This window comes from Protopterus annectens, chromosome 1.part0 (genome assembly GCF_019279795.1).
Source record: "Protopterus annectens isolate FY-2018-M chromosome 1.part0, PAN1.0, whole genome shotgun sequence".
NCBI lineage: Eukaryota > Metazoa > Chordata > Ceratodontiformes > Protopteridae > Protopterus > Protopterus annectens.
Window position 1 is genome coordinate 1,158,845,061 of NC_056725.1, and position 13,843 is coordinate 1,158,858,903.

Consider the following 13,843-nt stretch of genomic DNA (forward strand, 5'->3'; position numbering starts at 1 on the left):
AAAAGCTTTGTTGTTTTGGACTAAAGATTTTTTACTTTCTTGATGCTAGTTTGTTTTGTGGAGCAGGTCTCCTAACCCAGCTATGCAGGCATGCAATGCTGCAATACCAACAAGAAAGGCTCTCCCATGCCCACTAAAAGTACTTGAACAACTGCAGAAGACATGGCTGATGTGGCGCCATGACAGTGATCCAGAGGGGGAAAAAAAAAAAAAAAGGAAATGGTCCGAGGAACCAGTAATGGCCACAGCACAGAAGGCATAGACTGAGCAATGCAGTATTGGCAAAGGCTCTTTGCAAAGTTTTTCTATTTTTGGGAGTGGAGGGAGGTACAACTGTGGAACCAGTAAGCTGTTCCAAGTTTCTGTTGAAAAAGCCAAAGTCCCTTTTAACCCAGCTGGAACATGTAGATAAAGTTATGTACTCACTATAACTCACCATAACGTTACATGTGTTGTCCCACTTTCATTCTTACTCAAACCATTGTGTTCGGATTCAATCCATTGGCTCTAACTTGGCTGTTGCTAAAGATTGTGACAACCAAATCTCTTTAGCGTATCATTATCCACAATGCACCACTCCCAATTACCACAGATTGTGTTTGCTGCTTTAGTAGAACGTAAAAGATGAAAAGAAGTTTATGGAAAAAACATAACTGGAAGTCATATAAAAATAAGTATACAAGATACTCTGTAAACACGTGTTCCTCCAGAAGTCTGCAGAGCGGTTTGGTGGGAGGGGAGCAGAGGAAGAATGAAGATGGACAACACAGATGTAACATTATGGTGAGTACATAGCTTCTTTATCTTATGTTGTCAATTTTCATTCTATCCATATTATGTTGTCAATTTTCATTCTATCCACAACCACTGGGACAGAGTCCCTATCGGTTTTCCTGGGGGGACTCAAGGAAGGATATTCCTGAGCACCATTGAACCAAATGATGCCCTACCTCTGGAGACTATATCTAACTTGTAATGAGTGAAAATGTATGGGGAGTAGCCCAAGTATCTGCTTCACAAAAATCATCCATGGACATTTTTTGATTGGAAGACTGTGGAAGTAGCTATAGATCTAGTGGAATGTGCCTTTTAAGGATCATGGAAGAGTAAATGCAAGTTTAGCATAAACAAAGAAAATGCAGTTTGTCAACCACTTTGACATGTAACTACTAACTTGTTTTCCCAAAGCTGGTTCACAGAATGAAACAATTGGTCAGTTTTTCATATATTCTTTGTGTTATGCAAGTAGAAGGGCAACTGTCTGAACAGACAGCAAATGCAAGATACATTTGCCTTTGTTGGTAAACTTAGGAAAGAATTTTGGCAAATTAATGGCCTGATTAAGTTTGGATTCTGACATCACCTTCGGCAGAAAGGACAGGCTAGTACACAAGGTCACTCTACATGTGTGGAAAAAGTAAGTATAGAGGTTTAGAGGATAATGCTTGGATCTCAGAAATTCTTCTCGTGGAAGTTATGGCAACCAAGAAAATTGTCTTCCATGTTAGATACTCAAGGTCACATGTAGCTGTTGGTTCAAACAGGGATTCAGTGAGAGACTGCAGCATCAGATTCAAACCTCATGGAGGGGTGAGATCGTTAAAGAGAGGCCTTAGGAGAACAGTAACTTTTAAGAAGGCCTTGCACAACTTTTGAGAAGCTATGGAGGAGCCACTGAATCCAGTGTTGTAATTAGAAATCACTGACAGTTGTAAAAAGGGGTAAAGGTTGTATTTCTGTGCCCAAACAAACAAACCTTTTCCATTTGATGGAATTTATCTTTCTAATGTTTGAGAGTAAAGTGCACGGCAAACAGGTGAAGAGAGGATTGTCTGGTCTGTCTATTAATGGATTTGGAGAAGCCAAATAGTCAGCTTGAGGTTTACCATGTCTGGATGCTTCATGCCTGTCAGGTGAGACAGGAGGTCTGGAGTCAGATCTAGGTTCCATGGCGGTTGAACCAAGGGAGGCCAGAGGAAGGGAAACCAAAATGTCGAGGTCAATAGGGTGCAATGAGGATTACTGTGCTCTTCGACCTGGCAGCTTTCTGTAGAAATTTTGGGATTAATGGAATTGGTGGATAAGCACAGAGAAGACCGGGGGACCAATCGTGAAGTAGAGCATTCTTTGGTGTCTTCACCTGTGGGGAAGTTAGGGCAAAGCAGTTGCTGCTCTTTTTGTTTAGGGGAGAAGCAAAAATCACAGCAAGGCTGACCCCACTGATGGAAAATTATACCCATCACTATTTTGTTGAGGGAGCATTCATGAGGAAGAAGATTACACCTACTCAGTTTGTCTGCTATCACACTGGATTTCCCCAGTATTTGTGCTGCTAAAAGAAAGCAGATGGAAGAGTCACCCACTGTCAGACCCCGAAAAGCTCGACACAACTGGTAGGATTTGGTTCTCCCTTGTCTGCTGATGTACTATACAACTGACATGTCAGTCTGAATTGCAACTGTCCCAAAGGAAGAGAATCTTGAAATGCCTGCAATGGTAACAGCACTGCTCTCATCTCCAGAACATTTATGTGGAAATTGTTCTCTTTGGGGAACCAGGTGCCCTGGGACTGTCTTTCCCAGATAATTATTACCCCCCGATCTGGGAAGTATCCATGGTCACTACAGCCTTGGGTTGTTGGCGTGTGAAGGGATGGTCCTGAGGCACTTGGTCAGATTGGATCCACCAATTTAGATCTTTTGCATGCCTGAGGGATTCTTATCTGGTACGACATTGACCGACACAGGCTTGACCATTGAGCCATTAGCACCCACTGAAGTATCAAGTAAAATTTGGCTACTGGAACCAAGGTCATTGCTGCAGCCATCAAGCTCAAAGTCTGAAGGATTAGCCAGGCTGAAATTGTAATGCTCATAATCTTTACGGCTGTAGACCTTCTTGTCTGAACTCTGCGAGGTGAAAGAGAAACAATGGAGATTTTGTATTGAGAACCGCTCCTATAAACTCCGATGCCAGAGTCGACTGTAGCTGTGATTTGTAGTAATTTATGGTTATCCCCAGAACAGTCCAAGTCTGGAGACCCTGGTCTCTTGTGCATATGAGGTGATGCCTGGTCACAGCAGTAGAGTCAGTTGTCCAGGTAGGGAAACACCCGGAATCCCTGCAGTCTGAGGCGAGCTGGTACTAGTTTCCATATGGCCGCTGCTACGACCGTGGCATCAACTGGAGCCCCTTTGCCAACAAAACTTTCTGTCCGCAGGTGGTGCCATTTTCCTATCTGGTCTTGGATGTATTGGTTCTATGCTGCTGGGTTCCTTCCACACCTGCTAAGAGACTATATCAACAAGCTCATCAGTGGGTGGGGTCACCCAGGAGGTAGAGGGTCCAATACCAAAGGCTTCCAGGAGAACAGATTCCTCGGACATAGGGTTGGATGGAGGGGGTCCAGCAACCTCTCTGCTTAAGAATTTCTAGGATGTCTCCAAATGACATCTTCAGTTGAGGACTGTGGGGACCTTTCACCTTTATTGAAATCAGTGTCTTCAGTGATGGACTCCTGTAAGGAGTTTAAGTGCTTACTCTTGCATGTCCTATTCCTGGGCACCTCCTCAGTGGGATGCTCTGTGGATCTGAAGAGGAAATCAAATTCCCAGAAAGGGAACCTGGGTCTTTGGTACTGGATGCCGTTGTGCAAAAAGGCAACGAGGCTCTTGATGCTGCAACACAGTAGAATGTCTAGGATCGGATGGGGAAGGCTGTCAGATCTGCTGAGGCAGCTCTCTCTGCAGCCTTGAAGGTAGAGCAGCTCTCTTTGCAGCCTTGAAGTTAGAGCTGGAAGGAGCAGAAGAGAGGTTCAGAGAAGACAACCTTCTGAACAGTCACACTCCCCGCTCCGATGGCAATACCCCCAAGGTGAAACCCAGAGCCAAGCTGTCCAGTGCCGAGGGTCCAAAGAGCAAAGACAGCCCAGAAAACTTCGGAGTCAAATGTTGCAGTCTGGATCCTATAGGCAGACTTTGGCTCCAAGAGCTCTCCAGATCAGAGGATATGGAAATCCTCAGCTCCGAGACTGACTGATCTGGATGGCTAGGATCCTGGGACTCCAACTCAACAGAAGGTGTTAAGAGGAGGAATTTGAAAGGAAGGTGTTGTTCTGTAAGGGCAGAACCCGATGGAAAACAAATCTGCCCCTACACCGATAGAGCTTCCTCACCACTCTCTCCACATCTTCTGTGAGGCTTTTGAAGAGTGAGTGGAATATATAGATGGTGACTTCGGTCTTTCTAAGAAGGGCGATGGAAGCCTTTCAAGGACTGGATCCAAAGATGGAGAGTATCTGGTGTGTGAAAGTACAGGGACTACCATGATTTCTATTGGGGTCAGACCGGATACCGTTTACTTTCCTCTGATCAGGTTTTGTAAGGGTCAGATCTGATAATGTTGAGTCAGTCTGCTAAGGTTTTGCAGAATCTGAAATATCAGTCGGCTCCTGTAGTCTTAATTTTTCTGGATCCGGGGTCGAGACCAGGTCCTTTTGAGCTTTATTTTTTGAAGAGTCAGACAAAGAAGTTCTTGAAGAAGATTTAGAGGACTTTGGTTTAGGTGTCTATGACATAGCTTCTCAAAATGATGAAGGAATGAGTCCTTTTAATATTAGTTTTTATGCTCAATAAGAGTGCAAGGATTTGAGCCACAGTATATTGAGCAATCCTCTTGCAAATGAAGAGGGCCCAAACAATAAAACACAGAGTGTGGACATCCAAAACTGGCAGTTCATGCCCACATCTTTTTTTAAAACATGCTGCTTTATCAGCCATAATGAACACTATGAACAACCACCACCACGATATCAGCAATATTACGGAAAGGAAATACAAGTATGACAGACATTTTTTTTTTTTTAAAACTAGCAATCAAGACAGGGTAAGGGAAATGCCAACAATGGTAAGCAAACCGCTACGACAAGGTCATAAGGGAGAGGGGATAGTAACGATAGATTCTGGGAAGTACCAAGAACGGAAAAGGCAATTACAGAAAATTTACAGAAACTACGTAAAGGAGGAGATTAAGTCAAAAAAAAAAAAGGATACTAATTCAATGTTTATAGGAAAACAGAGAAAAATATATAAACTTTACTTAAAGTAAGAGATGGTAGACTATGTCTGTTAGCTAGAAGTGGCAAACAAGATCTGGGGAAATTGGGGATGGTGCATTGTGGGTAAGGGAGAAGCTCGAGAGATTTGGTTGCCACAAGCTTTAGCAATGGCAGAGTCAGATCTGAACCCAATGGTTGAGGATAGAATGAAAATTGAACACACCAGATCAAGTTGTCAAAGCAGTGTTCACAAAGAAAACACACAGTCTTGCAACACAATTACCCCTAATAAAATGTAACAAGTCCAACAAAACCACAAGTGTTTATTACAATAGTAAAGGTAAAAAAACAGCATATAAACAGTCTATCAGACCGCACTGCTTCTATCAGACTGCACTGCTTCACAGCACACATCAAAATATTTATCTCAGAAAAACAGTTTCTCAGAAATTATTCCACAATATAAAAGAAAATATTTTCCCCATAGGGAACATATCTGCCTAACAGTGAAAAGACATACTGCCAGTTCTCTGAAGCCTGTAAAAGAAGAGCTCTCCATGTGCGGCAAGAAAGTACTGAAGCTTTCAGTACCCAGGCTGCCGGTTTCCTACCTGTGGAACTTCAGCAACTACTGGCTTGGACATGTGTATAATGCTTACAGTGTAGAGCTCACCAGGCTCTTACTGCTGCTGCAGTGAGCCTAGGCAGCCCCATCCATAGGATAGGCAATCCAGTGCCAAGCAACTCAAACTCCCATCCTCTCCTGTCAGGTCTAGCCAGCACCACTGCTGGTCAAGCACAGGTCACCTGGATAGCAGGCAGGGCTTTATCCCCTCTGCCACAGGGCCAGGGTTCTATTTAAATGAAATTGTGATACCAAAATATAGAAATAAAAAGTTAAAATTCATCAAACATACTTGTAAATCAAAATAAATCACCTGTAAACCAACTTCCCACAAATGCACATTTAGAAGTTCAGCAGCATTCAGTCTGTTTCACCAACTGTGCACTCAAGCTTAGTAGCATTTTCTTGGAAAAGTTACTTTATGAAACATTGTAAATCAGGCTTGTGAAAATGCAAACGTTCAGAAAAAACAAAAATCATAAGAACTACACAGAAAATAAGACCGCAGACTGCATGCTTCTAAGCTAAGCTGTTAGACCATTATGACAAAATTCCACAGCTTACATTTAAAACAGAAATAAATGACTCACGACTCACAGATTCTTGCTCTAACTGCAGGATGCAAGTTGTTGTTGTTTCTTTTGGCTTTTTCCCAGTTAGGGATCGCCACAGCAGAACTCCGGTCCGCTAATGATTGGCAGTAGATTTTTACATGCCGAGTTGCCAGCCCTGACACACAACCTTCAACGAAGGAATGCCCAGTCACGCATGTCTCCACACAGAAGATGCTCTAGCTGAGAATCGAACAGGACGTCTTACTGTGAGGCGACAACGCTACCGCAGCGCCACCACCACCACAGTAGATACAGTAATTAGACAAAGATTTAGTTTTATATTCTTATCAAGACAGACATATAGCTACACCTAACTCAAGTGAAATGTTTAAACCACAGCAAAAAAAAGTGTTAATCCTGCCCATGAATCAGCTTTAAGTGCTGTTGGCATTTCACTAACCCATGTGACAGTGTAAAATGTACTACAGCTTTTTAAAATGGGAAAAGGCTTGGAGGCTGTTCTGTTGCAGCTGCTGTTAGTGCTTTAGAGAGCAAGTAGAGCAAAATACTGAACTATGCTGAAGTTTAAAAGCACTTACTTACATGAGAAAAATATTTAAAAACTCTTTCCAATTCTGGAGTGTAATTACTCTTTTTGTGGACTAAAGTAAATTTCTTGACACACACACACACAAATCCATTAAGCAAATCCATTAAGCAGTCAGGGACAAATACAGCAATAATCAGGGATACTTTTAAAATATTAGTACTATTAACTTAAAGCCAATGCAGAATAAGTAAATATAAATATAAATGGATAAACATAAGTCCATAACTGTAATTATTGTCCTTATTCATTAAGTGTAAATCACTACATTTTCTCCAAATCACCAGTTTTAGGAGGGATTAAGAGGGACAGAGCCAACATTCAAGTCAAAATGAGGGACAGTTGAGAGGTATGGCCACACACATGCATAACTCTGTTCAACAACTCAATAAGTGATGTTTAAAAGCCATTTTGCACAGAATACAACCAGTAATAAGAATTTGTGATGTAAAGAAAGCAATAAAAAGACTCCTGCTAGGGGAGTCTGAAGAGGTGGGATTATTCCTAAATATATTATGCAGCAACCAATCCCATTTCTCTTTGATTTGCATCTCATTTACTATTGAGGAATAACAGTTCAGGAATTTTAACTTAATGGGAGCACCACAGGGCCAAGGTTACTTACCTAATCAGGTTAGTAGGAAGACTGGGACCCTAAAATGCGTCCGTATCTGTGAGAAGGCATCCCAAATCTGACAAGTTCTGGTACCCTTGATAAGTGTAAATAGGGGTTTGGGAGATTAAACATTTACAAGCAGGGGCCTGGAAGATGAACCATTTAGAGGTTGCCTATTGTCCATTAGAGACACAGGTGCCAAGCTAGTGATGAATTTCCTGTTTCCCATCCAATCGTCCAAATTACACGAACTGGTTAGGGAGGAACTCCTTGCTCCAGAGACAGTCTCTGGGATACATTCCTGTCTCTCCAGTCTTTAGAACAGGTAATTCTGGTGCTGTTTGTTTTGTGGATATGCAGGAGGTCCATCAGAGTGGGGAGTGACAATGTTATATATGCCAGGCATAGAGCTCCTCTCAACAGCCTGCAGAAGACAGAATTCAGGGATAGGACATTGAGGTGGACTGCACAGGATATTTTACTTATGCCCGGTTATTCTTTTAGTGAGGAACCTCTCTGGGGGTTAAATTTGTTGGATATACCTGGTTAGGTACATACTAAAGGAGGCACTGTACTCAATAATAGGTCTGATGAAGGCTGAATACAGTGGAACAATAGACTTCCTTGGACCTAGATGCCATACCTTTGTTTACAAGTTGCGCAACAAAGAAGGATTTCATCACTACTATAGCAGTGACATATTGGCTTCATATTTCATTAGCATACAAAATGAAATCCCAATAGCCCCTTAACAGTAGGCTTACAGCATTCTTTAGGGAAAACTTTCATTAAAATTATACAAAACTGCTTACCTTGGCCATTTGGAGCAATAGGAAACCCAGATGAAGCAAGTGAAACCTTCCTTGAACAGACTTCTGTGGTTTTGGAGGAGGATTGTTTCCTCAGTTCAGAAACTGTGGAATTTGGCATTCCTTTGGGAGAGTCACAGAAACTTGCTATTAAACTTTTTGCTGCAAAACTAGTGTTCATGGTACTACATCAGGCGATGACACTAACAAATGGAAATTAGACAGAGTAAACGGTTTACAGTGAAAATGGTTACAGAAAATGCATTATGCTTATTTTGTAAACGTGTATTTTGTAAAACATAGCATGCTTGACATTCATTACTCTTGTGAATTTGTTCACAGAAGGTTAATTCTACAAGTTACTGCTCATTACGATGAAATTTAAATGCTGCACAAATAAAATAGTATTTAAATACAGACTTTGGGAAGTCTACTGCTCTCAGTCTTCCATCACCTTCTCCATTTTGCTTCCAACTGGATAAAATGTCTGCTATAATTAGTCAAAAGCAAACAATCATGCCACTGTTGTCCAGCATCTGTACCTTATTTTCAACACAGTCTTGAACACATCCGGCTCACCAGGGACCTTTCCTTTTTAGCATCAAATGCACCCCCCCCCCCCGTTTTGTTAGCATCAAATGCACCCCCCCCTTTTGTGAACACACTATTATCTGCAGTATTGTCTCCCCCGAGCAATTATAAGTTTCAGCACATCCTCTCCTTGCTCTTTTATTCTAGGTGTATAACATTAAACACGTTTGGTTTCTGTTAACATTGCTTCAATTTCAAACTCCATCTTTACTTGTCATTCTCAGTCTTGTGGAATGAGGTCTCCAATATACACACAATACTCAGGTGGAGTCTGGACAAGCCACCCAGCAGTGCAAACCTTGTTTTGAGAGGATTGCCACTGTTGAAGTGACACCCCAAACCCATTTGCAAAATGGAAAAAAAAGAGCTGAAGATGGACGGATGGATGGAAAAAAGGGGTTGAAGATGGACAGACTCAGCTGGAGTCTCAATAGCAGTTTGTATTTTAGAATATCAAAGCCCTTTCTTATAACAAACATATTGCCGAGCATCATAACATTTTAGTCCCCCCTTCCTAAATTTTGATTTTGTTCACCCGTTTCAAAGTAAAGTACTTCTAGGTACTTCACAATTCTGACTTTAATAACTTCTCCATTATTATATATTCTTCCACAAAATGCTTGCTTCCCATACATCAAGGAATCGTTGTTCTGTGTTGTACTTTTCATGCTATCTGACTTGTACCTTCTAAATGTTCGACCAGGAAAATAAGATGGCAAACAAATCCAACACGCCTACAGAAGAATGTAAAGTCCACTCCAATGGCGTCAAATAAATACGTACTTAAGACTTAAGTGCTTTTTGTCCTACCAGTGATGAGACTTCATCAGGTAAAAACAAAATATGAACATTTAAATACAGTCCACATTCTGAGCATTGCTCCGCCAACCAATGAATGAAGGCTACCCATTACTCATTAACCAGTTGCTAAAACAATATGCTCTCCATGGATTAACTGTGTTTTTAACCAAACTAAATTAGCACTTATAAGAAATCATAGAAGTACATGCCTACCTTCACAATATATTTACATCACATATTCTTAAATTCTTTAAAAAATTCATGCCATTAGAAAAAGTTGATGTAAGTGTATGTGCATATTACAGTGCATTACAATATATATGTGTGTGTATCTTTGTATTCAATATTCTATTAAAATAACCGATTAAAACATCCTACCCTGTTAAACAATTAATAATGAATACTATAACCACAGTCGATCTGGCTTTTGTAAATAAAAGCCTTTATACATACCAATGCACTAAATTACTTGTAAAATAAATTAATACAATATAACTACAACCATAAATCTGAACATCAGTCTTATACTACCTCTAATAATCCCCCCTAGGTCAAACGGGAGCTCACAAATTATGGCTAAATAATTCCCTTGCATATGTAAGCACACAATGTTTTACTAATTGCTGCTGGGCACTAAATAATCAATTGTAACCTACCCTTGTGCTTACATTTGTTACCTCAGCGATATTTTTTAAATTTTAATGTACATGTAATGGAATAAATTTCATTTAACCTGGAGTAAAAACAAGCTTTTGTCCTGAGCTGCCAAATCAATTCCAATCTTTCCAAATAAAGAGATTCTGGGCCCCCTCTCTCATCAGGGATAACGCTATCTATTGCCTTGTACTTAAAGTGTGGTCCACCTGATCTTGTCTATGTCTACTCAAGGCATTCTTTGAGTTCCCCTTCTTTATTTGGTACAGGTGTTCATAAACTCTCTCTCTAAACTGTCGGCCTTTCCTATGAAGAATGCCAGACATTGATGGCATTGGGCTATATCTGACAGTTTAGCTTAGGTTTGATCTTATATTCCCTGTTCCTGATGGTAAATGATGACCCAGTTATCATATAATAACAGTAATGGCACATATTACATTTAAAACATGCCAGTACTATTTCCACACTTTGGTATTGCATTTTTAGATTTAAAGATGTTTTTCAAATTTTGACCTCGCTTGAAGACTAATCTGGGTGGGCCTTGAATTCTAGACCTCATGGTTGGGTTATTCCTGATAACATCCCAATTCTCATTAATGATGCCCATGATCACATATCCATCTGAACTGAAAGGTGTAATCAGACTACCCTGGACAAAGTTGTTCATATCTGAATCAATGTTCAATTCTATCACAGTGTTTTCTGGTATGTTTTTCCTGTCCAATATTGGTTGATAAAAACCCTTTGATCTTTTGTCCTGGACCTCTTCCAGCAGCTGATTCAATAAATAATTGGGATAACCCCTGCTGGAAAACATTTTTAGTTTTTTATTTTTAGTTTTTTACATTCAGTGACAAATTCAACATCCTTAGTTTCCATCCTTGCTGCTCCTACTAGTTGTCCCTTCCTCACAGTTTGGTGAAGGGAATGACAACTACTGAAATGTAGGAATGTATCTGAATACATTTCTTTCCTGTACATAGTTGCTGAATAGCAGCTATTTATATAGTCTTTGATTAGGTTTACATCTAGGTATGCTATATTGTCTTTCCCAAACTGAATTAATTTAACCATCACTTCACAGAATCTATTCTCCCATTATCTACCCAGCTATCCAACAGTAACTATATTCACCCCAACTATAGATCACAACAACACCTTCCTTTACAAGCTCACCTGTACCAACCTCCAAAACTACTCTCAAAACTAAAACCCACCACTCTCGCAGCAGATGTTCTACCCACTAATTTCCTAAAATTAACTGCAGAGTCCCTAGCCTAACCTGTCTCAATTCTTATAAAACCGCTTCATACAAGAAGCGTACATCCCCCCAACAATGGAAAGTGTCATATATTATTCCCCTACACAAAGGCGGCAACTCCTATGAACTATCAAACTACCGACCCATTGCTATCCTATCAACCCCTTTCCAAGCTCTTGGAGAAATTTATTCATACCCAGGTGATGCACGTCTAACCTCACAATCTCCTCTCCCTCACACAGCATGGCTTCTGCCCAAACCATAGTACAACTACTGCTCTTCTCTCCTTTACCAACAAGGTTAACTAACTTGGAAACAACAACAACTTCATATCAGCCGTATTCTTAGATCTATCTAAAGCATTTGACATGGTCTAGTATAACCTAATTTTAGACAATCTATCCACCATATCCTTTGCCCCCCCGTCGCTACTTCCCAATTCAAAAACTCTCTCTGGTCAGATGGCAAGGTGTACTATCACCTCTACTATCAACTACTATAGGCGTTCCCCAAGGATCAATACTGGGTCCTCTACTATTCGCCGTTTTTCACCAACAAACTACATACCTCCACCCTGCATGCATCACTTATACACTATGCAGATCGACAACCCTCATCTGTTCAGCCCCATCCATAACCACTCTTCAAAAGCTTACCCAAGAATCTTTTTGCTCTCTCAAACCATAAAAAATTAGGAACTTTATACAAACACAAACAGTTCCTATCAGACCAAGCACGAATCACCCTAGCCCAAACCCACCTCTTGTCTACCCTAATGTATGCATCACCAATCCTAATTCACATCAGGAAAACAGACCTAGAGAAACTAGAATCATGTTACAATAATCATCATAAACATTGCAAAATTCGCCAATAACTCCACTTTTAGAAGTCCTCACTGTCTTGCCCTAAATGAGCTACAGTGGTTAGAACTCTCAACTAAATTAGTTACCAGCAACTAGTGCTCACCTTCAATATACTAAAGAACCCCCCACAAAACTCCAGCCCTAAAAATATTCAGCGAACCGCACTCTATGCTCACCTAACAAAACCCTGCTCTGTATATCCAAAGCCAATAATACTGTAGGGAAAGCTCTTATCTCACATACCATCGCTAGGGAATGGAATAATCTCCCCAAAATATTGCTTCAGCACCATCTAGCTCACTGTTCAAAAAGTCACTCAGTCACACCTCTTGCAGTCCTGGCTCTGTCTTTGCATCACATAAATGCTTTCCTGCTCTCCTCCAATTCTTGCTACCCTCCTCTCTTCACTGCTTACTATCACTATTATACAGTATTCAAATATTTCCATAAAGGGCCTACTATTTGCTAATTATGTCTTGAGATGTCTCTTTTGATTGCATCAGTCAATGTGTTTTTTTCTCCCAAATACTGACATCCAGGGTCTACTATGTGAAAATTAAGCTTGCTTAGAGAAAACTATTGTTTTATATATATTTTGATTGTATATATACACACCACTGTACAAAATTGTTTGATGTGGAGCTTTTCTCCTCGGGCCTCCCCTGTAAATGGACCTCGTTCCAGTCGGACTTTCCCGGTAAACAAATGTAAAATAAATAAATATTTGGAGAAATACAAGCAAAGGCATCCAGATATGGAAAATTTCACAATAAAAAAAAAAAAAAAATCACAAAGAGGGAATGTAGAAAAGAAGTTAAAATAGAAGTTGAAATTATGGAATGCCTGGAGAGTGAAGGATTTGGTGCAGAAGATCTAACAGGTTACATCACAGCATGATAGAACAAGTCCCCAAAGTAAGGAGAAACAGGAAGATAGAGACATCTGAAGAACAAATATGGACATGGAAAAGAAAAAAAAAATAATATGGTGCAATATTTATGCAAAAGAGAAATTAAAATTAAAACTATCAATACAAAAAAACAGTAGCACCAAAGATATTTGGAGAGAAATACAGGCAAAGGAATCCAGACATGCAAAACTTTAAAATACAAAAAAGAAGACAAGAGGGAAAAGTAGAAAAAAAGATTAGTAATGGAAAAGTTAAAGAAATAGAAACTGAGGTCATGGGGTACCCGTGAAGTGAAGGATTCAGTGCAGAAAATCTAAAGCACCACAGCAGACTATACCAATAGACATCCAAATTAAAGAGAAAATCAGTGGAACAGGAAGCAACTGGTCAGTTGCCATATGAAGATATTTGGAGCCTTCCACAGGATACCATTATAAACTTAAAGCTGGACAGCAAGGGAAGGAAAAGGTAACTGTGGCAACTCTGAAGC

The 13,843-nt window shown here is 40.3% G+C and overlaps 1 protein-coding gene across 4 annotated transcripts in view; it reads right to left on the reverse strand.

Annotated features, from left to right (window-relative positions):
- The window catches only part of CEP57L1 (centrosomal protein 57 like 1), a 971,979-nt gene that overhangs the window by 902,766 nt on the left and 55,370 nt on the right, over positions 1 to 13,843 (reverse strand). For 3 of the 4 annotated variants that reach the window (XM_044065279.1, XM_044065261.1, XM_044065270.1), the window contains exon 2: positions 8,271 to 8,470. In XM_044065279.1, coding sequence (XP_043921214.1) covers positions 8,271 to 8,448 — 178 coding nt within the window. In that variant the 5' untranslated portion in view covers positions 8,449 to 8,470. The remainder of the gene's footprint in view (positions 1 to 8,270; positions 8,471 to 13,843) is intronic. The other variant, XM_044065253.1, reaches the window with a different exon arrangement.